This window comes from Vulpes vulpes, chromosome 1, assembly GCF_048418805.1.
Source record: "Vulpes vulpes isolate BD-2025 chromosome 1, VulVul3, whole genome shotgun sequence".
In the NCBI taxonomy this organism is placed as follows: Eukaryota; Metazoa; Chordata; class Mammalia; order Carnivora; family Canidae; genus Vulpes; species Vulpes vulpes.
The window spans coordinates 9,362,855-9,388,887 of record NC_132780.1 but is presented as its reverse complement, the minus strand read 5'-3'; the positions used below and the strand labels follow the sequence as shown (position 1 = coordinate 9,388,887).

General features: G+C 54.9%; 2 protein-coding genes across 10 annotated transcripts; one reads left to right on the top strand and one right to left on the bottom strand.

Moving 5' to 3' along the window:
• The first annotated feature begins 286 nt into the window (after positions 1 to 286).
• Positions 287 to 7,327, top strand: HIPK4 (homeodomain interacting protein kinase 4). Its single transcript, XM_026010033.2, has 4 exons — positions 287 to 751; positions 4,361 to 4,717; positions 5,440 to 6,285; positions 7,001 to 7,327. Exons 1-4 carry the CDS (start codon positions 287 to 289, stop codon positions 7,178 to 7,180), a joined length of 1,848 nt encoding a protein of 615 aa, XP_025865818.2. The 3' UTR covers positions 7,181 to 7,327.
• Positions 7,328 to 8,225: 898 nt separating this feature from the next.
• PLD3 (phospholipase D family member 3) lies at positions 8,226 to 26,019 on the bottom strand. Of its 9 annotated transcripts, none has more exons than XM_026010021.2 (13): positions 25,744 to 25,974; positions 16,674 to 16,706; positions 15,672 to 15,804; positions 15,497 to 15,571; positions 15,265 to 15,407; positions 14,645 to 14,828; positions 13,168 to 13,288; positions 12,962 to 13,089; positions 11,634 to 11,834; positions 10,062 to 10,201; positions 9,450 to 9,615; positions 8,808 to 8,907; positions 8,226 to 8,723 (listed from the first exon to the last, which is right to left on the bottom strand). In XM_026010021.2, the coding sequence occupies exons 3-13, from the start codon at positions 15,696 to 15,698 to the stop codon at positions 8,536 to 8,538; spliced, it is 1,473 nt and encodes a 490-aa protein (XP_025865806.1). In that variant the 5' UTR covers positions 15,699 to 15,804; positions 16,674 to 16,706; positions 25,744 to 25,974; the 3' UTR covers positions 8,226 to 8,535. The 9 variants fall into 9 exon arrangements, with proteins under 9 accessions (XP_025865806.1, XP_025865807.1, XP_025865810.1 ...); XM_026010022.2 differs by having other exon boundaries at positions 15,672 to 15,763; XM_026010025.2 differs by having other exon boundaries at positions 15,672 to 15,763; positions 25,788 to 25,974.
• Between the last annotated feature and the right edge of the window lie 14 nt (positions 26,020 to 26,033).

Below are 26,033 nucleotides of genomic sequence, written 5' to 3'. Positions count from 1 at the left end.
AGAGCCACTCAGCAACGCTGGAGCCCATTCGGGGGGGCCTAGGGCCCCTCGTCCCAAGCCAGGAAGGCTTTGGGGGAGGGGTGTGGCCCCTGGCAGACTGGCAGTGTGGCCCAGGGGGCTGGGGGGTACCAGGGAGGTGGGGGGGATCTTCTTGGCGGGAGGCACAAGTGCAGTTCTCTTTCCCCTGCTGGGGGGGCCTCGGAGCCGGTGGCGGGCCGGAAGGCTTCGAAGGCAGAGCCTGTGGGGCGGGGGTGGCAGCCGGGCAGCTCCTGGTGGCAGGGGCACCATGGCCACCATCCAGTCCGAGACCGACTGCTATGACATCATCGAGGTGCTGGGCAAGGGCACCTTCGGGGAGGTGGCCAAGGGCTGGCGGCGAAGCACGGGCGAGATGGTGGCCATCAAGATCCTCAAGAATGACGCCTACCGCAACCGCATCATCAAGAACGAGCTGAAGCTACTGCGCTGCATGAGGGGCCTGGACCCGGAGGAGGCCCACATCATCCGCTTCCTCGAGTTCTTCCATGACGCCCTCAAGTTCTACTTGGTCTTCGAGCTGCTGGAGCAAAACCTTTTCGAATTCCAGAAGGAGAACAACTTCGCCCCCCTCCCTGCCCGCCACATCCGCACGGTCACCCTGCAGGTGCTCAGAGCCCTGGCCCGGCTCAAGGAGCTGGCGATTATCCATGCTGATCTCAAGCCCGAGAACATCATGCTGGTGGATCAGACACGCTGCCCCTTCAGGGTCAAGGTAAGTGGGCGGCCCTGTGGTGGCGGCATCCCTCATCCTTGTCTTCTTCCAGTTTCCCCCCAGCCCTGGACACTCTCCTGTCGCTAAGGTCTCCCTTGTCCCACCTCCCAGCCTGGATGTCTCTCCTTCTCTGCCCGTGATGCCTCTTCCCACCTCCTGGCCCTAAAAATCCTCCCCATCTCCTGTCCAGATTCTGATATCCTCTCTATCCTGGACCTGAGACCTCCCAGTCCTTGTCTAATTCATAGTTCAGCTCCTCTGGCCTGTTCTTGTCTTTGTGGGACTGATATTCTAGTGGGGGGAAACAGAGTCACCAAGATAAATATGGTATGTGAGTGAGAAGTGAGTCAAATAAGTGAGTGAGAAGGAGAAAAGATCAGTAGGGAGGAGGAGGATGTGGGGTGTTGCTTGGTGACGGTGATCATGAGTGAAGTTGTAGACACGGCCGTCAGGGAGGCCTCACTGAGAAGGTGACATTTGAGGAAAGTCCCAACGGGAGGAGGTTGCCATGTAGCCATCTGGGGAAAAACATCTGGGTAGAGGGAACAGCTAGTGCGAAGGCCCTGAGGTAGGAGTGATCTGAGTATATGTGTTTGAGAAGCACCCAGGAAGCCCGGGTGGCTGAAGCAGAGTGAGAAGAGGGAGGAAATGGGATCAGGAAGGTGACAGAGCCAGGTCACACAGGGCCTCGTGGGCCGCAGTTAGGACATTTTTTTTTTAAGATTTTATTTATTAATTCATGAGAGTCACAGAGAGAGGGGCAGAGACATAAGTAGAGGGAGAAGCAGGCTTCCTGTGGGGAGCCCGATGTGGGACTTGATCCCAGGACCCCAGGATCACAACCTGAGCCAAAGGCAGACGCTCAACCACTGAGCCACCCGGGTGCCCATGAGGACTGGTTTTATTCTCTGTAAGATGGGGCCACAGGAGGTTTCCGAGCAGAGAGGGGCCGTGATCTCGATCAGGGATTCACAGGGTCCCTCTGGCTGCATGAGGGCAACAGCCTGTGCAGGGCAGGAGCAGGGGTGCAGTGAGGGGTGGCAGCTCCGCTCCAGGTGGAAGGCCTGGGTACGGGGATGGAGTTGGGATAGTGGGAGGAAGGGACATGGTGGGTTATAGGTAGATTTGAAGCTACTGACAACAGGATCTGCTGACTGATCTTATGTGAGCTATATAAGAGAGGACTTGATTGGGGATGAGAGCCTGACGGCCGAATGACTGGAAGTGCCATTCTTCTGTCACAGAGTTTGTTCAAGTGACTGGAAGTGCCATTCTTCTGTCACAGAGTTTGTTCATCAACAAACATTGACTGAAGACCTGCTCTGGACCTGACCCTGTGCTGGGCACACAGAGGCACCTCCTATGCATGTCATAAGCCCCTGGGCTCCCCATCCCAGCCCTGGCCCCTCTGCCCTGGACCCCTCCCCTGTGCTCCCCTCAATCCCAGACTTGGCCCCTTCACCCTGGACCCCTGCCAGTTCCCCCCAATCCCAGACCTGGTCCCTCTGTCCACTTCTGGGTTTGTTACTGTCTGGTGATGGGTCTGAACTAGGAGCGGGCAGGGCTGTGAAGGCAGGCCCAGGTCAGTTTTGGTCACCACTGCGTCCTCGGCATCTCCCAACACAATGCTGTGGCGGAGCCAATGAGAAATGAATGTCAGAGTCACAGGGAGATGTGCAGGCAGGAAAGGGCAGATCATTTTGCCCCAACAGATGGAAGGACGAAGCCCCAAGGAAGGAGAGATTCCCACAAATGCAGCGGGAGACAGACAGACTGGACAGATCCACACCACCTGGCCAGGGTCCGCACCCTTCCTGTGTTTGTGGAATGAACGAGTGAATGGATCCCATGAACACTGAGTGTCCGGGGCCCCTCAAGCTCTGAGATTCAGGCCTCAGTCGTCCGCACTCAGAATCCGGGTTAATAACCTTCCGTCGTACCACCTTCTGCAAATAGAAGTCGAGGGATGGCTGAACGAAAAGCAGACACACCGAGGGGGAAACTGAGGCAGGGATCAAGCTAGCGTCTTGGAGATTTAGAGTGAAAATGGCATATGGCGCCTCCCAGTGGCATTGGGAGAGAAAGACTTTCAGCCATCCACAGTGCCGGCCCCTGTCCTGTTCCCAGGGCCTCTGAGGGGTGTTGACGGTGCCTGATGAGGAGGACAGAAGAGGGCGGGGCTTCGGGGAGGTGTCTTCCTAGCAGGTGACACAGAGATGGAGACAGAGAGAGACATGGGGAGGTGAGAGACACAATGAACAGGCAAGCAATGAAGAGGCAAAGAAAGAACGAGAGAGATAACACAAAAAAACGCAGAAAGAACCAGAAAGGCAGGGACGTAAAGCCCATTCATTCACTCATTCGCTCCTGACTGAGCCCCTGACTGTGTGCTGGGCACTGTTCTAGGCACCTAGGGATGCAGCAGTGAACAAAATCCCTACCCTGAGGGGACTGGCATCCTAGCTGGGTAGAGCGAAAATGAAGACCTAAAGTAAAATATATAGGATGTGAAATGGTGTTAAAAGTTCTGGAGAAAAGCAGGGTGCCAGGAAGGGGGATAGGAACGGCGGGGGCAGGGAGGCTGTTTTTCAGAGGGTGGCCAGGGGAGGTCTCACTGAGAAGGTGAGATTTGAGGGGCACCTGAGTGCCTCAGCTGTTAAGCATCTACTATGGTTCAGGGTGTGATCCTGGGGTCCTGGGATCAAGTCCTGCATCGGGCTCCCGGCAGGGAGCCTGCTTCTCCCTCTGCCTGTGCCTGCCTCTGTCTCTGTGTCTCTCATCAATAAATACATAAAATCTTTTTTTAAAACAAAATCTTTTTAAAAAATTATAAAGAAGGTGACATTTGAGACCTGAGGTGAGGAAGCCGTGTGCACATCTGGGGAAAGAGCATTCCAGGCAGAGGGAATGGCCAGTGCAAAGGCCCTGAGCTGAGAATGCGTCTGGCTTGTTCAAGGGACAGTGAGACACCCATGTGAGAGGGAGAACGGGAGGCGCTGAAGGCAGAGAGGTGATGGCGCAGATGGCTCGAGCCTTGGGGCCACAGTGAGGACTCTGGCTTTCATCACAGGACGTGATAAAGCCACAGGGGGAGATTCTGAGCAGGGGAAGGACTTGATCTGACTCGGGTGTGCACAGGATCCTGTGGGGTGTGCATGGCGAGCAGAGAAGGGTGCGAGGGGGGCGGAGCATGGACACCAGCGAGGAGGCCCCAAGCCTGGCCTTGGTGGGTGATGCTGGAGGACAGGTCAGGGAGGCGGGGCGGGGGGGGGGGCGGCGCAGGGGAGCCGAGGCTGGCATGTAGACTGGGCTGATTCTGGATCTGCTCAGAAGGTGGAGCCAACCAGATTTGCTGATGGACAGGTATGGAGAGGGGTCCACCCTCTCAGGCCCAAGTTCTAGTGGAAAGAGACGGAGAAACAGACACACAAACCAGACAAAGACCAGTGAACATAGGGACACAAATAAGAGACATTGACTCACAGACACAGGGACACTTAGATGGCAGATGTGGAAAGACCCGGGCGGGCGAGACACACAGGGGAGACCTGGATGGGTCGTCCCGTCCAGCACTGCTGGGCCCACCTGCCTCCCTCCGCCCCATCGCAGGTGATTGACTTCGGCTCAGCCAGCATCTTCAGCGAGGTGCGCTACGTGAAGGAGCCGTACATTCAGTCGCGCTTCTACCGGGCCCCCGAAATTCTGCTGGGGCTGCCCTTCTGTGAGAAGGTGGACGTGTGGTCCCTGGGCTGCGTCATGGCCGAGCTGCACCTGGGCTGGCCCCTCTACCCGGGCAACAATGAGTACGACCAGGTGCGCTACATCTGCGAGACGCAGGGCTTGCCCAAGCCCCACCTGCTGCACGCCGCCCGCAAGGCCTACCACTTCTTCAAGCGCAACCCCCACCCCGATGCCAGCAACCCCTGGCAGCTCAAGTCCTCGGCCGACTACCTGGCCGAGACCAAGGTAGGGGGGGCAGGGGGGGCGAGGGCAGGCGGTGTGGGGGCTGCTGCACCAAGGGAAAAAATAAAATCTGTTAGACCTCAGAAAGGACTAGAAGTTTGAGGGTCAGCACGGGGGTAGCCACAGCAAGATGTGGCTGAGACGGAATGGCGCTGCAAGTGTGTGGAGGCTCCTCTGAGTTCCGTGGCTAGGGGTGGGCAAGCTAGTGGAGTGAGGAGGTCCGACTGCTGGGGGGCCTGAAGGGGCTGGGCTTGGGGATCTGGATTTGGACTGGACTCCAAGGAGGACTAGAGTTTTGGGGCAGCCCCTCTGCGAGTGGCTGGTAGGGGCTGGACCCATGGTTCAGGAGAACTCTGAAGGCCTGGAGGAGAAGTGAAACTTGGCTCAGTGAGACTCTGGGTGAGATGGCAGGGGGATCAAGGAACCCAGTCTGATATCTTTCCTGCAGCAGTAGGAGGGCCCCGGGTCAGACGAGAGGGGTTCTGGTGTCGGGGAGTAGGTGTGGCCCTCCCAGCAGCAAGAGAGCTCCAAGTCAGATCACGGGCAGAACTGGAAATCGAGGTTCAGGTGTGTGGACTTCATAGCAACGAGCGAGCTCTGGACCAGACTGGAGGGCAGACTGGAAACTGGTGGAGGTGGGGGGTGTGGGGGTCATACGTGGGCCCCCCTTCAGGAGCACCTGAGGTTGACTCGACAGCAACCCCGCACCCACCGTGTCCCACCAGGTGCGCCCACTGGAGCGCCGCAAGTACATGCTCAAGTCACTGGACCAGATTGAGACGGTGAATGGCGGCGGGGCGGCCAGTCGGCTGACCTTCCCGGACCGCGAGGCGCTGGCGGAGCACGCGGACCTCAAGAGCATGGTAGAGCTGATCAAGCGCATGCTGACGTGGGAGTCGCACGAGCGCATCAGCCCCAGCGCCGCCCTGCGCCACCCCTTCGTGTCCATGCAGCAGCTGCGCAGCGCCCACGAGACCACCCGCTACTACCAGCTCTCGCTGCGCGGCTGCCGCCTCTCGCTGCAGGTGGAGGGCAAGCCGGCCACGGCCGTGGTGGCCGCCGCGGAAGACGGGCCCCCCTACTACCGGCTGGCCGAGGAGGAGGAGCCCGTGGGCCTGGGCAGCGCGGCGGGCAGCGGGCCCTTCTTCTGCGAAGAGAAGGCCCCGGGCGTGCAGAGGGCCATCGATCAGCTGGATGACCTGAGTCTGCAGGAGGTGGGGCGCGGGCTGTGGGGCGAGACCCGAGCCGACGTGGTTCCCGACATGCTGGCCCCGCTCAAGGCCGCCGCTGGCCGTCGGGTGCCCGACTCCGGCCCGGAGCCCATCCTGGCCTTCTACGGTAGCCGCCTGGCAGGTCGCCACAAGGCCCGCAAGCCACCCGCGGGCTCCAAGTCCGACTCCAACTTCAGCAACCTCATCCGGCTGAGCCAGGCCTCACCTGAGGATGATGGGCCATGCCGGGGCAGTGGCTGGGCAGAAGGAGAGCGCCTCGGGGCCTCCGCCGAGCCGCCCACCCTGCCACAGCGGGATGGGGATGGACCAGACATCAAGGACATGACCATGGATGCTGATGTAAGCCCGGTAGGCTGGCAGGGTGCCGGTGGTTCTGGGGTCAGGGCCTCCCCGAGCTTCAGGAAAGGGGCAGAGTGAACCAGGCCTTGCCCTCCACCCATCTGCATTGCCTGCAGCTGGCTCAGGGTTCACCTCATACCAGTCCACTCTCAGGATGTATCAGGGCTCAGCCAACACTACCCCACATTCCAGGTATGATCTGTACTCAGGATATAACATTCAGCACACACTAACCCACGCCGACAAAGTCATAAGGCTCAGCACACACTAATAACTTCAGGATATAAGGCTCAGCACACCCTAACCGATATTCAGGATATAACGTTCAGCACATACCAACCTACTCTTACTATGTGACAAGGCTCACACAAGGCACGCACTCATCCACCTTCAGGCTGTATAAAAACTCAGAATGCATTAATCCACCTGCAGGAAGTGGTAAAGGCCCAGCACTCAAGAGCAAGGCCTTCACAGGTGCTCACTCACCCTCGGGAAGAAGTGATAAACCCTCAGAGTCACTAATATGCCCTCAGAACACATTAAGGTCTCTGCACAGACTCTTTGAGCTCCCAAGTTGCAATGAGGGTTTGGGACCTACAAATTGCCCTCAGGAAGTGATGAGGGTTCAACTAGGACTGGAGAGAGGCCAGGAGGGACAGGCTGGTGGTTCCCAAGTCCGGGGGCTTCTTGGCTGATGGTCCTTTCTTCTCCACAGGGGCCAGGCCCTGAGCTCTTCGACCCCAGCAGCTGCCCTGGGGAATGGCTAAGTGAGCCAGACTGGACCCTGGAGGGTGTCAGGGGGCCTCGGGCTCAGGGGCTCCCAGCCCACCACGTTCACCCGCACGGTCCGCCCCGGGCTACCAGCTTTCTGCAGCATGTCGGTGGACACCACTGATGGTGACCCCAGCCCTGCCCATCACTGGGGGCTGCGCTAGCTGGGCTGGCATCCCCACCTCAGAAGCCATTTCCTGAACCCACAAATTATTCTTAGAGAAAGACAGTTATCCAGAAATTCCCCATTACCCTCACCCACAGTGCATGCCAGCACACACACCCCAAACACAGGAGGGCCTTAGGGTCTGGCCCGTGGCCCCTAGGCTGAAGGGACACAGGAAGGGGGCTGCACCTTGCTGGCCCTGAGCATGCCCTCGGCCCTGCTGCCTCTGCCTATTTCAATAAAGAACTGTTCAGCAGCCCTGCCTGAGGCCTGGACTGGGGCTGGGGTGGGGTTCAGGCTGGCGCGCGGGACCCTGCTCTCTGACACTGCGCCGTGGGCCATGGCTCAGGCTGGAGGCTGGGCTGCCATCACCCAGTGCGCATGCACGGCCTGTCTCCTAAATATTCTAAGCACTTGGCACACGAGAATCCACCCTTGGAACGTACCCAAGTGTCCATCACGTGCCAATCCAAGCTTGCCAAACGCCAAGTTCTCATCTGTTGATCTGCCCTTGCCATGCATATGGGCTTGGCATGCACTCACCCATGCTTGGGTCATGGTAACGATGGATTCACTTGGGAGGCATAAATTCATGCTTGGTGTACACTGTGGTGTTCAGACACACGCATCCACCCTTGGGATACGGTGATGGTTCAGGGTGTGCCCACCTGGGAACGTGCTGAGTGTATGGCACACACTACCCTATGCTGGCTACACGAGGCTCAGCTCACGCCAGTCCATGTGGTCACGTGCTCCATGCTCAGCGCTTCCTGGCTCCTGTGCATTCCACGCTGAGGGCTCAGCACATGCAGTCACATGCTACGTGCTCAGCACATGCCAAATCCATGTTAAGGGCACAGCACATGCTGTGGGTTCAGGATATGCCAAACCACCCTGTTAACACGCTGAGGGCTCAACAAACACTGCATCTCCAAGGGAGGACCATGCCAGCTGTCCCCTCCCCCGATGCCCCACTTCATATCACTCAGTCAGGCACAGGCTGTACAGACAAGTTATTTACTTCTTATTGTAACCTTGAGCCCTCTTTGCCCTGGAAAGGGGGGTGGGCCAGGGGGCCGGGCCCAGCATGCACCCCCATTTCTTTGGGGGCTGATCCCTCCCCCAGCTGGGCTGGGTCCTGGGGCCACAGCATCAGGCCGGCAGGGGTGGAGGTAGAGGCAGGAGAGCAGGGGAGAGCCAGTGGAGCCACAACGGGGCACACAGAAGCGGGGCACGGGGAAAGGGGCCGAGACCCAGGACTCTGGGCCTCACGGGGGCCTCGAAGGCTTCGGCCTGTCTGCCGGGCTGGGGCCTCAGAGCAGGCGACAAGCATTGCCCACGCTGTCAGCTGAGGTGTCAAGGTCGTGGCTGTAAGGGGAGTCCCAGTCCCTCAGGAAAACAGCCTCCAGCTGGCTCCTCAGGCCACCCCGCCCGTTCTGTGTCACCAGCAGCGAGGTGCCCGCTGTCTCCGTGAAGTAGCTGCCAGACCAGTTGGAGGTTCCTGCGGGGTGGGGTCAGAGAGTCAGAGCCCACAGCTGTGCCTGGAGCCCCCTTCTGCCCCCACGGCGGCACTCAGGACACTCACCAATGTAGGTGGCACGTTCAGTCACCATGTACTTGTTGTGGTTGACGCGGGCGTATGGGATTCGGGCCTGGGCCTCGTCCGCAGGGACCACGAAGAGTTTCTGAGGGGGCGGGGAGGACAGGGGAGGACAGGAAGGAGCGTGAGATCCAGGTAGGACTGGAGAGGCCCCCGGGTCTGGGCTGGGGGAGGAATCAGGTCTGCAGGACTGGGGACCCGGCTACTTCCCATGGAACTACCAGAGCCAGAGCGGGCCCGGCAGAGTGGGAATCAGTAACCCCAGCTAAAAGAGAAGACCCTGTTGCCTCCTTTGTCCTTCATTCTAGAATGTCTATGTGTCCCTTCGGTCTCAACTCAGACATCCCCTATTCCTGAAAGGCCTCCTGGATCACCCTCATGCTGGACCAGGCTAAGGCAGATGCTTCCTCCGGGCCCCACTTTCCTGGCCATGATGCCTCCTCCATCTGGGGTCCTGTCCTCCTCCCTGGGCCCCACCATTCTGGCCCGACTCACGGTCTCCCCATCATGGCACAGCCCTGTCCCTCTGGGTCAGGCGTTTCAGGTGACAGGTGAGCTCCACGAGGCCTATGCCTTCGGCATTGCCCTGCACAAGGGCTGAGGACTGGGTGTGCAGTGGCTGCTTACCACCTGGATATCGGAGTGTGTGTGGTTGTCACGCAGGGCAGCCAGGGACAGCAGGAAGGCCCTCATAGATGGCTCCGAGTGGCCCCAGCAGCTGATCAGCAGGCGCACCTTGACGCCCCGCTCGTAGGCAGCCCGCCGGAGCCCGTCGTCAATGGCAGGCCAGAACCTTGGGGACGGGGGTGCAGGATTCGGAGGGCAGCCTTACCTGTGGCCTTACCCCTGAGCTGCTTACCCTAGCTGCTAAGCGCCCTTAAACCCCAAGACCGCCCTGTCTCTGGCTCACAGTCCTGTTCCTGCCTCCTCACATCCCACATGCCCTATCCTGCTTCCAGCTCCCATTCCTGCCCCCGAGCCCCTCATCCTGTCTCCAGCCCATTCTCTCTGCTCCCTAACTGGGGATATCCCACACCCCCGCACTCCCTGCCCTGCCCCCAACCCCACGATTCTCATCATTTTCTGTCCCCACTTCCTCTGATCTCCTCTGCCTCTCCCTGTGGCTTCCCTTTGCCTTGGTCCTCCTGCCTGCATTCTGGCCTCATCACTCCCTCTCCCTCTGCCTCTTCAGCTTGAGGCAGGTCCCTGCCCCAAGCCCTGTCTGTGGGGTGGCCGTACCTGTGAGGGTGAGAGAACTCCATGGTGGGCAGGTAGTTCATGACCGCGACGTAGATGAAACTCCGGGCATTGTCCACCACGTTGAGCAGGGCCTTCAGATCCGGGGTGCGGCCACTGGGACACAGTGGTGGGGGTGCACTCTGGGGGGTGATGGGGACAGTCAAGACACATGCCATGCAAAGGGTGCCATCACAGTGGACCCTGGGTACAGCTTGTCTCAAGCCAGGTCCCATGGGTTGCATTGAATCCTCAGCCTCCGTGAAGGCGGCGGATAATTGTCATGTCCATTTTAGAAATGAGGAAGCTGAGGCTCAGAGAGGGTAGGTGACTTGCCTAGAGTCACACAGCTGACAAATGGGGCCAAGATTTGAACCTAGGCTTTTTGGTTCCAGAATTTACGCTCTAACGCAGGGATTCTTGACATAAGGGTCCTGCTCCAGCAGCAACAGCATCAGCTGGAACTTGTTAGAACTGCAAATTCTTGGGCTTCACTGCACATGGCAAACTGAACAGGCGCTGGGATGGGGTTCAGAGATCTGGTTTTTTTTTAAGATTTTATTCACCTTGATGAGAAACACAGAGAGAGAGAGAGGCAGAGACACAGGCAGAGGGAGAAGCAGGCTCCCTGTGGGGAGCTCGATGTGGGACTCGATCCCAGGACCCTGGGATTATGACCTGAGCCACCCAGGCGCCTCAGGGGATCTGGGTTTTAACCAGCCCTCCCTGTGTTTCTGATACATGCTCTGGTTTAAGGACCTTTCCTGTCATCATGTGTGTCCCTGACTTGCTCATAGCCCATCAGGTTCACCCTGCGTATGTGCCATATGACACCATGCCCTTTACCCACTTCCCTCCAGCCTCATGACAGATGAGCAAATTCAAGCTCCGAAGGGGAAGTGGTGATGGGGGAACCCTTAACCTTCTGTGTGAGATCGCTAGAGCAAAGGACCCCAGTGAATGACATGTCCCTACATCCATGCATTTCCGTGGCCCTCCACAATGACTCTGGCCTTGGCCAGGTGACTTGCTCGGTGGGGTTGCAGGGACGGAAGGGGATTTAGATTGGCCACCCCAACCGGAGGAAATATCAAGAGCTGATACCAGCAGTGCCTTGTATACAGTACTCAATATCCGCCATGGGCACAGCCGGCACTGGCCAAGAGACTTTCCATGGTGATGTGACTGTTCATTATCTACAATGTTCAACACCGCCGCCGTTTGCTACATGAACCTACTAAGCCTTTGAAATGCGGGCTGGTGCAATTCAGGTACTGACTTTTAGCAATATTTAATTTTAGCTGACTTAACTGAAAAGAGCCACATGCAGCCATCCTGGGCAGCGCAGAGCTACCCCAGGGGCTCAGCATGCATGAACCCATTAGCCTGAAAGGTCGCAGATAATTATGGTAGCTGTTTTCAGGAGGAAACGAGACCTAGGGAGGCTGGGACATAGCCCCGGCCCCGGCCCCAGCAGAATGAGTATGAGTGAGTGGTCAGGACTTCCCTCCCACCACACCGGGCAGGGCCAGACAGAGACTGTGAGTGACCGGGTCCCTCTTCCCTAAGACTCACCGCCAGGTAGGCCAGAGCAGGGGTTCCATTGAGGCAGATCTCCATTGGTGTCTCTTGATTATAGCGGGTATCGTAGGGTCGGGGCCAGGTTGACGGGATGGAGCTGCCCGCCTGGCCCAGGTACCAATAGGCCTCAAAGATCTTGGTCAGGTCCCGAGCTAGGCAGCTGCAGTTATACATGACTACCCCCAGCTCCTTGACCTGTGGGAGGGCAGTGCTCAGCCTGGGGGTGGTGCCCTGGTGCTCACAGATGACATGAGCCCCCTTCCCCACTTTCTGCCCCTTGCCCCTCAATCTCCCCATCTATCTGCATCTCAGTCCCTCCACCTCCCCCCACCCTGCAACAGAAGTCCCAGCATGGGCATGACCTTGACTCTAGGCTACAATCTTTTAAAATTTTGGTACAAATCATTTGGTTATTCCAAATGTGAGATTTCCTGAACCTTCACATATGCTATTGCTTCTACCCTCTACAGGACAAGCTCCTACTCATTCTTTTTTTTTTTTTTTTTTTTTTTTGCTCCTACTCATTCTTAGGTCTCAGCTGAGAGCCTCCTCCTCCAGGAAGTCTCTCTTGACTGCCCAGACTATGTCAGGCAATTCCTCTGGGCTTTCATGGTCCCTTGGTTTTTCCCTCATTTCTCTTTCTGGTGACACCGGACTGGGAAGACTGGCACTGGGGAGGTCTCAGCTGTGGCTGTGTCTTCAGCATCTCCTCACAAGAATTGGTAAGATTAGGGGCTCAGGAAATATTTGTTGAGTGATCAATAATAAATGATCACTGCCTAAACTGTATCTTCTTTCCTGCCTTATGTTAATCTTGGCAGATCCTATAGGTAGCATATTAGTTGTCACCTCCTTTGGAAGACCTTTCCTGATACTCCAGACTGGGTCCCCCCCCCGGCCCTGACCCTCTGGGCTGCCACTGCCTGGTGACCAGCCTGTCACCGCACTGGACTGGCAGTTCCAAAAGGTCCATCGCCATGTTCCCAGCATCACCCGGGACAGTCCTGGGCTTAGAGCAGGCACTCAGGGAACTGAATAATGAAGGGCAGATCGGTGGACAGGGCTTTGGATGTCCTTCAGAGGGGCTGGGAGCTGTCACTGGGGATCAGAGCAGACCCCAGGCTTCCACAAGCAGGCAGAAGGCAGGGAGAGCTGGATTTGGGTGTGCCTGGATTTAGGAAGGCCTGCTAGGAGACAGGAAGGAAGCCACTGCAGACTGGACACAGAAGACTCTGGAACTGAAGAGGGGTACAGGTGGAGGCTGGGCGCCCTCTGGAGCAGGGAGCAGCCATGAAGGGTGTGAGGGCAGGGTCTGGGCAGACCTGGGTCAGGGAGCGCCAGTCCATGTTGGCACTGCCGATGTAGAAGTGGGTCTGGTCCACCACCCAGAACTTGGTGTGCAGGACGCCATGGGTCAGCTTCTGCATGTCCACCATGCGCACCTGGGCCCCTGTGATAGGCAGGTTGTCAGGAGCCAGCTTGGGCGCCCCCAGGCCCAGCCCACCCACAGCTGCGCTCTCTAGCTCACCACTCTGCAGCAGGGCCTGCAGGTCGGCCTGTGGCTGGGGCCCATTGGGCTTGCTCACAGTGATGCGGACCTTCACACCTTGAGGTGCCAGGGTCTGCAGCTGCCGGAGGACCTCCTCGCCCTGCAGAGAGGGGACAGCCTCTGAGGGGCTGGGCCAGCTGGCTCTCCAACCCCATGCAGCAACCCCAAAAGGCTGTTTTCATGTTGGGTTTCAATTTGCGAGCAGGAGTGAACAGGCTTTCCATTAGCCAGTACGCTGAGGGATGGGTTTATAGGCTAAGCTATTAAAACCTTTCATCTGTTTTAATTACTGGTGCTCTGGGCCCCATGGGGCCTCCCTGCCACTCCCGTCCTGCCCGGGACCTTCCCAAGATCCTGCCTTGGAAGCATCAATGCCTAGCACTGCATTGGGGCCTCCAAGTACCTTGCAGGATGTTGGCGGCATGGCACAGGCTGGGGGTCCGGGAAGGTATGGGCGAGGCCTAATGACGCCAATAACTCTAACAGCCAAGGATTCCCTGTCTCCTACTGTGAGCTGGGCCCCATTCTAAGCCCCTTCACATCTGGACTCACCGATTTCTCACCACTCTCATTGATGAGGCTGAGTATAATCCCCGAGGTGCGGAGGAGAAAACCGGGCACGGAGAACTCAGTGGTGAGGTGGGATTTGAACCCAGATCACCTGCCTCCTATGTCTGTGCTTTGAACCACTCCAGTGGGAGCCAGCAGGGAGTGGGCGCTCATATCATTTTTAACTTCTGTAATTATTTTTTTCAGGCAGTGCTCGAGGAGCCCCACAATTTTAATACATGTTAAGCCCACTTCTGACAAGAGGCAGCGGAGGGGAGGAAAAAAGAAGGGACAAATTCAGTGTGTTTTGCAAAGCAGGGGTTATCCACTCAGGCTGCTCCTTTACACACCTTGAAGTTTTACGGTTTTTAAAGTGTGCCTGTGCACCGAAACAAGGATATAAAGCAAATGCTTAGGCAGGGCTGATTGTGTCAGACACTGTGCTGGCATCTGCATGGATTCGCCTGCTTTAGTCTCATAAGGGTGAGTGCTATACGTTGGTCCCATTCTACAGATAAGGCAACTGAAGGCTGAGGAATGAGGTGACCCACCCAGGTCACACAGCTAGACGGTGGCAGAGTGATTTGAGACTGGGCTGTTACCCACTCTGCTCTTCCATTTCTCTGTGTGACAGGGTTGGGGCAGCTTGTGGGCAAGCAACATCTGTCAGCCTAATCCCTTGTAATCAAACCCACACCCTGACATTCAGAGGCCTCCAGATGACTGTGACAAACACCCCCCGTCCAGGGGGCCATGTGAAGACAGCTGCTTTCAATCACCAGTGTCCAACCCGCTGTGTGAGACATGCCCACCCATCTCCTGGGCTGCAGGGGAAACCCCTTCTACCTCCACCCTCATGCCCCATGCCTCCCATCCCCCCCTGTTGCCAGCCCAGGTTGCCAGGTACCTGCTGGGCAGAGGGCTCCTGAGTGTGGGTGTCATTGTTGGTGAGGGTCCAGTAGAAGGAGGCGATGTCCAGGCTGCTGTGGGCACCGGCGAGCAGGCCCAGCCAGGCCTGGCTGGTGGAGGGGTTGCCCGTGGAGGCATTGGGGAAGTCCAGACCCTCGGGAATGCTCTCCACCAGCACTGCTCTGGAGGGTGGGGAATGATATCAGCCACAGGGGGCCAGAGACAACTGGTGGCAATGTGAGTGTTCACCTGTCTGCCCACAGAGGATGGAAGACTATGTATATGAGTGTGCACTTGTCTAGACGTGCAGAAGAATGAGTATATACACATCTGTGTGTGTGTCTGTCCACAGATGTGATGGGAAACGTCGTGTGTTTGTGTGTGCCTATCTGCCGACAGATCTGGACATAATATGATGCTGTGGCTGTCATGGGAACAGTGTTGGGGGAAGGGGCGGGGGATGGAAAGAAGACCCTGTGACAGTGCACCTGGGAGTCTGCAGTCACCACTGTCACAGGGAGTGGGTGTGGTTCAGTGCAGGTCCTGCTCAGTGTGTAAGTGTCCCTGGCCTGGCAGGGCTCCTCCTCCCACCCTCAGAGGCCCCCTTCCTCAACTTACTCGCAGGGATCATAGCAGGGGGCTGGGCGCTGGTTGGGCCCAAAGAGATGCAAGTCGCCGTATTCCCATAGAAACAGCTGAGTCATCAGGGCACCGAAGCCCACAACTGCCAAGATGAGGACCAGCAGGACCCAACGGGCTTTCTGTGGGGAGGAGGAGGTGATGAGTTAGCCCCGTGGCAGCCACCCCAGCCCACGCTGGAGACAGGATGAGGGTGGTGGTGGGCTCCTACCTTCTCCGCAGCCTTCCAAGCCTCAATCTCATTCATGGGCAGCTCACTGGCAGGCTCCTCCGCAGGCACCTTCAGCTAGGGGGTGGGATGGTAAAGGGGGTGACAGGGAAGCTTGGAGAGGCCTCTGCCCTGCACTGTGCCCAGCCCCATCCCATTGGGCCCCAGATCCACCTACCTCCTGGTACATCAGTTTAGGCTTCATCTTGCCAGGTAGCTAGGGGATATGCGGAGCCCAGGCAGGAAAGTGGGTGTGTCAGGGTCTCCAAACTGTGGGGAACAAAAGCTGGCACTGTGGGGGTGTTCTGGGCCTTGGGGGAACATGATGGAAAGCAGATTAGGCTTGGGCTCACGGGATCCATTGGGTCTCCTTGCCTGCGATCACGGGGGCCACTGGCATGGGGCCCGACACCCCGAAAGGAGGAAGCTGACCGCTGGTCAGCAGGGATTTCGAAATCCCTGAAGGTCTAAGTCTTGCTCTCTTCCCATCATTCTATGCTGCCCACCCTGCCGCCCTTGGCGCCCACCCTGCCCCCGTGAGCGCCCACGCTGCTCTTCACTCATGCTCACGCTGCTCCACATTAGTATCTTCCCTTCTCCGAGGTCTGTCCTACACATTCCCCCAAAAGACAATTCTGGATGGGGTCAGTGGAGCCCCAAATCTTTGCCCGGCGTTTCGCAACCCGGAGAGCACCTGGCGAGCTTTTTCCAGGTGGCTCCCCTGCCGTCACCCTCAGGTCCCCACCAGACAGCTCAGGCTGGGAGCCCGGGACTATCGGGGCCTCCCCGCCAGTCCCCAGCCCATCCCCCTAGCCATCCTCCGCCACCTTACCCCGGGGGGGACTCGGCCTTACTCCGCAGGCGGCAGCTGCTACCTCCGCGGGGCCCCAGCTACTGCCCCAACAGGCAGAGCAGGGGCGGGAGGAAGGAGGGGGCGGGGCCAGACGGGGCCCCGCCCACTGCAGCGGGGAGTCTGCGCAGTGCGCAGCCCGCCCCGGCTCACCGCAGGGAGAAGGGGGGCTCGGGTCCCCCAGATACGGTCCCGCCAACCTGGCGGGGGTAGGTAGAGTATATGGCTGGGGGATGGGCTTTGCCGCCCCCGCCCCCGGAGCCCCAGCGTGGGGTAGGGAGGCCACAGGTAAGGAGAAAAAGGAACCCCACATCTGTCTTGTCTACAAACCTTGCGAACTGTTGTACCATGGGCATGTATTACCTAGTCAAAAATAAATAAATAAAATTAATTGTTGAAAAACGTCGAAAATAAGTGTCGGCTATACTAAAAAAAAAAAATTGTTGTAAAAGCCTCATAAAATAAAATGGAGAGATCGAAGTTGAATCATAGGACTCCCAGATACAGCGAATAAAACCTGCAGAAGGCACAGCCCAAGCTACGCGGTGGGGGCAAGAGCGGAAGGACACGGTGGGTTTTCTGCTGGAGTCTGTTTGGATAACAGTATTTGCTTTCTTAAAAAAAAAAAAAAAAAAAAAAAAGCCAACTGACATTTTGATAGGGATTTTAAAATTCTGTTTCTGAAGTCCAGGCTCTGGCTGGAAGGATAAACAAGATTTCCCATTTCCCATCTCCTATCTGCCAAGCAGGACTTGAGACCACCGTCGGAGAAATGAACCTTCCCCGCCCACCTCTCCCAATGAAAGGGGGGCAGGATGCTCTCCCCGCCAACCACGCAGGAAGTCAACAGATAAATGCAGAAAAGGCTTATCTCTGAGAGAAGCGACAGCGTCAGAAGTGGTTGCCTCCGAGAGTGGGATTTGGGGTGGGTGAGGATTGCTTTTTATTGCACGCCTATTTTCTTTTTTAAAATTGTGCGATATAAGCGACTCACAGAAAAGTAGAGGAAAAAATAAATCTCTGTGCAGGTTAAGGAATGATTAGAAAGCCAACACAGGTGTTGCCGCGTCCCACGGCGTGCATCACTGCGCATGCATTACTGTGATTTTAAAAAAGAAGGAAGAAAAAGTAAATTCCAAAAAAGGAGCTAGGTACCCCCCTCACGGGAAGATCCAGCCCAGATCTGCAAGGATGATTTGGAAGCCCCTTCCCCCACAACGACCGATCCCGGATTGGCAAGGGCAGAGCACAGCTAGATCCCCTCCTCTTATTGCAGAGACAAATGGGGATGGGCCAAATGGATCCAGCAAAAAATGGCAACAGATCAAGGTTATTTGGAATTCCAGAGGTCACCAGGAGAAAAAGATAACAGTCTTAGAGGCGGCTGACCGCAGGGTTGCCCGCGGGGGGAGGGGAGGCGTGGGGCAGGAAACCTTGTATTTATTTGCGAAGGCCTCCTCGAGAAATGTTTTACTTAAGAATGTGGGGCTGGGGAGACCTGGCTATCTCAGTCCTTAGAGCACGCGATTTTTGATCTCCGGGTTGTGGGTCGGAGCCCCACGTTGGGTGTAGAGATTACTTAAAAACAAAAATATGGGGTTGGAACAGCAGGCAATGTAAATTTAGGGAAGATAAAATGAGCAAAAACAAAACTGAGGGAGAGGTAGGGCATGGAGATGTAAAGGATGGGGTGGGCACTAATACATCAAAAATAGTAAGGCAGACGGGGTTCATTCAAATTATTATTGACTTTTTGGCTTCCAGCTTGTATAGCGATTACAGGTCTAATAACAGTGGGTTTAATTCTAACATATTTTTTTATCAAAATACCCCTCAGGTATTTAAAAAGAAAACTAGTGGTGGTGAAGTGGTTTAGACTGGATTAGATTGCAAGGCAGTTAATCCTGGATTCCAGAGCCAGAAGCCTGATTTGAATATGAGCTGTAGCACTATGTGACTGACCTTGAGAAGTGACAAGGAATCAGTGCCTTAGTTTTCCCACCTGTAAGATGGTCATGGTAGCAATAGTACCTACTTTTCATAAGGCTGTTATTAATTTCACACACACTTAGTATCCGTGTACCAGGTATTGTTTAGGCACTAGAAATATCATTGCTTTGAACAAAACAGACACCGGGGAAGACAGACAAAAAAACGAGATAATAAGTAAATTATGTTAGGAGGTCATAAATGCCATACGGAAGCAGGGCAGGGGTAGGGATGAGCAATTTTAAATTAGGAGGTCTGGGAGAGCCTTGCTGAGAAGGGGATACCTGAGAAAAAAAGCATCAAGAAGGGGAGGGAGGGAACTAAATGGACTTTCTAGGGAGAGTGTTTCAAGCAGAGGGAATAGCCAGTGCAAAGGCCATGAGGCGGGAATGTGCCTGATGTGGGTAGAGAAGAGCAAGGAGGCCAGATGTGGGTAGAGAAGAGCAAGGAGGCCAGTGTGTCTATAGTGGGGTAGACAGTGGGGAAGAAGGAGAGAGGAGTCAGAGAGGTGACAGGACTAGATCACGCAGGGCTGCCTGGACTGTGGTGAGGAGGACAGGGCTATGGGTATGTTCTGAGTGGAGGAGAGACATGATCTGCCTTGGGTGTTGTAGGTGGTTAAATGGTGGCCTCAAAAAAAAAAAAAAATATATATATATATATATATATATCCAACATGGCCATAACCCCCAGAATTCGTGAATATGACCTTAACTGGAAAAAAAGGGTCTTTGTAGATGTAATTAAATTAAGGATTTTGAGATAACATCATCCTGGATCATTTGGGTAGGCCCTAAATACAATGACAACTGTCTCTGAGAGACAGAGAAGACCACAGGACCAGGGAGGCAGAGATTGCAGTGATATGGCCACAAACCCAAGTATGCCTGGAGCTACTAAAATCTGGGAGAGGCAGGGAATCTTCCACAGTCTCAGGAGGGGGCATGGCCCTGCCAACAGCTTGATTTTGGACATCTGGCCTCCAGGACGGTGAGAATAAATTTTGGTTGTCTTAAGCCACACTGTTTGTGATGATTTGTTAAATCAGCCACAGGGAACTGATACAGGTGCCTGCAGACTCCCTCTAGCTGTGTGGGGGACACGTGTGTGTGTGTGTGTGTGTGTGTGTGTGTGTGTGTGTGTGTTATAGCCAAGGGTTTTGGTCTGAGTGACTGTCAAGGATAGAAGCCCCAATAGCTGATTTATGGAAGGCTGAGGAGGAGCAAATTTAGGAAAAGGCTGAAAGAAGTTAAATGAATGACTGGACGAATAAATAAACTGTGTGTGTGTGTGTGTGTGTGTGTGTGTTCTGAACATATGAAATTTGAGAAGCGACTCCTTGGAGCTAAAGAAATTACTACCTAGCAAGTGTATAGAATGGACACGCAAGAGGTTCTTAATAAATGTGATTGTGTCAAGGGTCCTGACAGCCAAAAAAAAAAAAAAAAAAGAAAGGAAAAAAAAAGAAAAGGAAAAAAGGTACCCTTTTCCGCATTCCCCCGCCACCCCCAAGGCAAGATGCTTGCTTTCCATTATAGGCTTTTAGTTACTATTTTTTTAAACACACATGGGACTTCGTTGGAAATTAAATTATGAAGCTCAGACTCCTGGCTGGGATGCCTCTTCCTCCACATCACAGTTTCCAGAAAAAGACTATGGCCTCAGTTGGATAAGTACCCAGCACCCCCATCCCCAGATCCCTGAGGGGCGCAGTGGAGGCTAAAGTTGAAGGTGGCATGACGGACAGAGCCAGGCTGACAGGTGCTGGCATTTCCTTCAGCTCAGCTCAGTCCCTGCCTTCCCAGTAACCTAGAACCCCCCCATGGGGCTCCAGGGCAATGCCCAGGCTGGACCCTAGGCTCTGCTTCTTTGGTCTCGGGATGCATCTCTGCCACCAAGTGTGCCCCTTCCAGCCCAGAGGATATTCCCTGCCCCTTGGCTTGTGCCCTGCCTGCCTTGGGGTGTGACACCACAGCCCACAGAAAAGGAGGAAGCAAAACTCACTGGGTTTCTGAGACACGTGCTGGGTCACAGGTTCCTGAACACCCCACCCATGGGGGGGCGGGCGGGAGATTTGATTCCTCCTTTGTAGCAGTGCTTTAGACTGCAGATTCCAAGGTTCAAATCCCACCTGTCACTCTTACTGACTTCAGATATGGGGCTTTATTTTTCTGAGCCCCACTAGTCTCTCTATAGAATGGGGATCATCTCATACTCATCTGGGGCATGGAGGCTGGGGGACCTTTGAATGTTTTAAGGGAGCAAGTCTCAGAGTCTTACTACTCTGGGTTCAGATCTCACTTGTGTGTTCCCGGGAAGAGAGGCTCCCTTCTCTGAGCCTTACTTTCACCCTCAGACCAACGGGGAGATTGACACATCAACTTCACATTTGCTGGGAAGAGTCAATGAACCCATCCATGGCAGAGAGGCAGACTAGCAAACCCCCAAAACAGCTTGCTGGTGAGATCTGTGTGTCCCCTGTACTCTGTACATACTTTTATCACAGGCTTATGTGTCCCTTAAAAAGCTAAGTCTGTGTTTGGTTTATTTCCCTGCTCCTGGTACCCAGCACATCATAAGCACTCCATAAATGTTTGTTGAAAACAGAAGAAATGGAGTAGAATGGAAACCTTGGCGAAAAGACTTTCATAGAAGTCCCTCTAGACCTAGTGACATTTGTTTTATACACAAGGATAACCCGCATGTGCTCTAAGCCCTGAGCAAATGGGTCGGTGCAGATTATGGCCTTTCAGCCGGAGAGTAAAGTTCAAGGTCAATTTATGGTTGTTTCAAGTCATCGGAGAGAGCTGCTGAAGTGCCCGACAGCCTACTCCCCAGGAAACATTTACAAACATATGGACCTTCCATATGGTTCAACACAGAACGGTGTTTAAAAGGAGCCGATTTAAAAAAAAAAAAAAAAAAAAAAAAAAAGGAGCCGATTTTCACTTGATTGTGCAGACCCTTTTGGACTGGACAATCAGCTGTCTGAGATCAGGTCTACAGAAAACAGAACAGAGCACTGGTTTTGTAAACTTTGTTTGTTTTGTTTTTAGCAGCAGAACCTTTATTTCAAAGGACCCCTAGAGAGTGCCCTTCCTAGGGAGCGAAGATGCTCGGTCTGAAAAAGAAATAAGTAAAAAAACAAAACAAAACAAGAAAACAACAACAAAACACATCATGATTGGTGAAGATTTCTGAGCTGGAACTCAAATATCTAGGCTGTTTCATCCCTGCTCAAAGCCCCTCTATGGCTCTCCACCGCCCTCAGAACAAAGGGCAAACTTCTTACTTATGTCCTCTAGGGCCCAAAGCTGACCCCAGCTCTCATCTCTTCCCTGATTTTTAGCTTTGGAAGTCCCATGGCCTTCTAGATGTTTCTCCCCAGGGGTTCCCACACCCCTTGCACCCACCATGTCCCCAACTGCCCTTAGCATCTCTTCCAAACCTGTTCCTCTCCTTGGTCCCCACTTCAAGGACAGCTATCTTTCCATCCCACAGGTCTCAGTCTGTGTGCCGCCTCCTCTAGAAAACCCTCCCTGACTGCCCTGGATCCCTGGGCCTCAATCCTGGACCCTCCACAACTTGTGGACTCAGACTGCCCTTTCCCACCTGGGTCCCCACTCCTGCCACCTCCCTTGGCTCCCAACCTCCACTCAACCCTTCTAATCTCCTCCTCATCTGAGTCAAACTCATCCCTCTCCTGCTCAAAAACCTCTATCTCCCACCGCCCCCTGGTGTCCTCAGGACAAAGACTCAGCTCCTCACTGGTTCCCAGAGCCCTCAATGATCTCCCCTTAATGATCTCTTTAGCTTACTGTCTCACCATCCTTTACATCCCATCCATATTTAGTATCTTTTGATTCCTCGAACTGATACCACACTTTACCACCAAACACTCCCACAGCTGCTGCTCCTGCCCAGCACACGTTTCTCTTCTTTTCATGTCGTACATTCCTATCAGCTCATGTGCTTCCTCCTCCAGGAAGCCCTTCCAGATCCCTGGGCTGGTCCAGAATTCCCTCTTTGGGTTCCAACGGTCCCTGGGCTTCTCCATCCCAGCCCTAATCCTCTGCCTATGCTTCTCCTAATCCCAGCCCTCTGGGATGCCACTGCCCAGTGAAAAATTTGTCTCACTGGACCGTGAAACCCATGAGGGCATCATCACTGGGCTGTCTCAGCCACTGCTGTGTGCCCAGTACAACCCAGTACAGGGGCAGGACAAGGCAGGTGCTCAATTCATCCATCTGTTCATTCAACTAGTATTTGTTCAGTAACTACTTGCTGGTAAGGGTTGGGTGGAAACTGGGAATACAGCACAAAACAGAAAAAGAAAAAAAATCCTGGTAAAGATGACATTCTTTTGGGGGAGGCCACATATAGATGAGTGAAACATAGAGTATGTGTCTTGGGGAAAAATAAAGCAGGGGAGGGATATAATGGCACCATGATGGTAATAGTTGATGTCTCAGCTCAAAAATAACACACCACTGCACATCATGGGGCAGAGCACTGTTTTTCAGACGAGGCAGTAGGGGTCAGGGAATCTCTGCTGGGGTTGTGCAGTGTCCGTTTGCTGGCACGGAATTCGAACCCAGAGCTCGGTTCTGTTCCCGGACATTATGATGTCGAACCAATTCATGAACATAAAATAGGACAGAATGTCTTTCTGTTGCCCACCACCCCCCCGCCCCTCCCCGGGGAGAGGGCAGGAAGTGGGGCGAGAGGGCAGGGCTCCTTGTTTACTCAACCAAGCGCTGCTAGAAGCACTTTATGTGTTTCATTGCTCACAACAGTCCTTTTCTTAGCTCCGAATAACAGATAAGGAAACCAGAGACCGAGAGGTGTAGTCATTGACACAGAAGGACACAGCCAGGAAACGGTGAAGCCAGGATTTGATCCTGAGCTGCCTCAGGGTCCCAGGTGTAGAGAGCAGCCTCTCCTGTTGTTTATCATCTGTAGATCTGTGGGTGCCCACCCCTGCCCCCCCTCCGCCCCTGACAGCACCTGAACCCAGAGGTGGCACTGGCTTCTCAAACACTCTCCCAACAACTCTTCCTCTCCCTTCCAGTCTTTGAGAGGGATGTTGGAAGCTTTCTCCAAATATAAAGGATATGGGAGTGCAGCTTTAACTCTGGCACGCCTTCCAACCAGGCTGCTCTTGCCAATCCATCCTTGATAGGAGTCCTGGAGCTGCTGCTGCTGTTTCACATCACATCAGATTAAGTCTTTCTTCTCTTCCAAATCCTCCTGTGGTTCCTGCCTCACTCAGAGTAAAGCCAAAGTCTTCTCCATGGCCCATGAGATCCAGATGATCTGCCCCCTCACTCCTATAACCTCACCCCCCCCCCCTCACTGACTTCCTTGCTATTCCTTAAATATTCAATGCATGCCCCTACCTCAGGGCTTTTGCATTTGCTGTTCTCTCTGCCTAGAATGCTCTTCCCCATAGAGCCACGTCAACCCCTCCCCTCCTTCAAGTCTTTGTTCAAATGTACCACCTCAGAAAACCATCCCTGATCCCCTATATTTAGAACTCTAACCTTGGGGCACCTGGGTGGCTCAGTGATTTGAGTGTCTGCCTTCAGCTCAGGGCATGATCTTGGGGTCCTGGGATCGAGTCCCACATCAGGTTTCCCTCAGGGAGCCTGCTTCTCCTTCTGCCTATGTCTCTGCCTCTCTCTGTATCTCTCAGGAATAAATAAATAAAATCTTAAAAATGTATAAAATATATATAAAACTACAACCTTTACCATGTATTCCCATCCCTTTTCTAACACATCATAGAATCTACTTACCTGTTCACTTGTTGTCTCTTACCCCTGCTAGAATGTAAACTCCTCGAAGCCAGGGATCTCTGTCCGTTTTGATTATTGCTGTGCCCCGCTCCCCCATGCCTAGTATAGTGCTGGGCATGTAGGAACGTGCTTAATAAATATTTAGGCAAATGAATAACTTGTGTTTGTATTCCCATATTGCAGATGCAATAACTGAAGCATAGGAATGTGAAGCCACCTGCTGGAGGCCATGCCACTATTTAAGTACTTGCTAGAACCAAGATCGGAACCACGGTTCCAGCTCCCAGGCACACATTGCTAACCACTGTCCCACACTGCCTCGCTAAGGCAAGCTGAGTGAATAAGATTCTTACCTCTCTACCCAGGCATGCAGGGTTGCTGAGGTTTAATTGAGGTGTGTGGGACCTGCCTCATCTCCCTGTACTCCCAACTCCAGAAGTCAAGGGAATCTGGGTTTAAGCTAGCTAGTCGCCCCCCGCCCCCAACTACTCCTGGATTCCCACTAGGGCATTAGCTCCATGCTCTCATTTTGGGGGTCAGCAAACCACTCAATCCAACATGGTAGAGATTAGGGATTAAGTATTTATCCAAGCAAGGTTTGTGATGGCCCTCAGGTGGGGTGACGTGGCAGAGATGAGGACATGGAGACTGTGACGTGCGGTGGCATGGGGTGGTTGCCGTGGCAGAGGGTATCATGATACAGGGAGTGTGCTGACGTCATGAGAATGAAGAGGGCAGCTGAGGGAAGGCGGGGGAGTGACAATGGAGAGGTGATGGAGGTGACTGCATGAGGGTGAGGGTGACACGGTTAATAACATAATGAGCCCAAATCGCCACATCAAGCTGCGCACATCACAAGAATACACTCGCAGAATCCTCCCAATCATCCTGGACGCAGGTGTCCTTGTGCAGGTTTACAGATGAGGAAGCTGAGAGTGCAAAGGTGTGATCAGGTGGTCAAGGTTACCCAGAGGTTCTGTGGTGGAGCTGGGATTCTGGGACACCCCCAGGAAACCGGCTCGAGGAGCGTCTACGGTGGTGAGTGAGTGGGAAGGGACACGGGGAAATGACAGACACATAAAGGGATGAGAAGCAACTGGAAGGCAGAGTGGCTCCTTATGGGGGAAACTCGGAACATAAGGCACGACGGTGACTGTCAGGAGCAGAGAAGACACGGGAGGTACGGACATATAAGGGATGAAAATGACATAAGGGACGCGTGACCGCGATATAAGGAGAAGGTGACAGAAGACGTGTGAAGGTGAACGGGGTGTGTGATGACGGCTCAGGAGAGGTGAAGGCTTCATAAAGGAAAAAGTAGCAACAAAAGAGGGGCGCAGGCGACATGAGGGGATGGCAGCAAAAGGGGGAAGGCAGCAACGCTGAGCGGCAATGCGGGCTTAGCACGGAAGCGAATTAAGGGGGTCGACAGAGACAGAAGGCAGGTGATGGCGACAGAAGTGCGGCGGTGACCATTTAACCGGGATGCGACAGAAAGGGAGGGACGGCTACACAGAGAGACATCGAACCACATAAGCGGAGAACTGCATTAGAGAGGGAAGGACAACGCGAAAAGGGCTGCAGAGGCGCCGCGCCCCCAGATCGCACAGTACCTGCACTCCACGTCTCCCACTCCCGGACCCAGCCCGGCACGCACCTTCCAGGCTGGAGCCCCGCCTGGCCACCCCGCCGCGCGCAGGCGCACTCCGGCTGGACTGCGGGCCGGCGGGGGCCAGGCAAGAGCGCTTCTCATTGGCCGCGCTCCTCGCTAGCGCGGGGCGGAGGGGAGCGCCCGGGAGACGGGGAGGTCACGTGACGGTGGCGGCCGCACTCTCGCTGGTGGCGGCCCGGCGGGCTAGAGCGGCCGCGGGCCTGTCGGTCCGGCTTCCGGCGGCGAGGGCGG

Coding starts and splice junctions, on each gene's coding strand:
- HIPK4 (XM_026010033.2), top strand. CDS start 287: ATGGCCACCATCCAGTCCGAGACCGACTGCTATGACATCATCGAGGTG. Junction 752..4,360: donor GCTGCCCCTTCAGGGTCAAG/GTAAGTGGGCGG, acceptor GCCCCATCGCAG/GTGATTGACTTCGGCTCAGC. Junction 4,718..5,439: donor ACTACCTGGCCGAGACCAAG/GTAGGGGGGGCA, acceptor GTGTCCCACCAG/GTGCGCCCACTGGAGCGCCG.
- PLD3 (XM_026010023.2), bottom strand. CDS start 15,698: ATGAAGCCTAAACTGATGTACCAGGAG. Junction 14,829..15,264: donor CCCTGCTATGATCCCTGCGA/GTAAGTTGAGGA, acceptor CCCACCCTCCAG/AGCAGTGCTGGTGGAGAGCA. Junction 10,202..11,633: donor CTGCTCTGGCCTACCTGGCG/GTGAGTCTTAGG, acceptor ATCACCCCCCAG/AGTGCACCCCCACCACTGTG.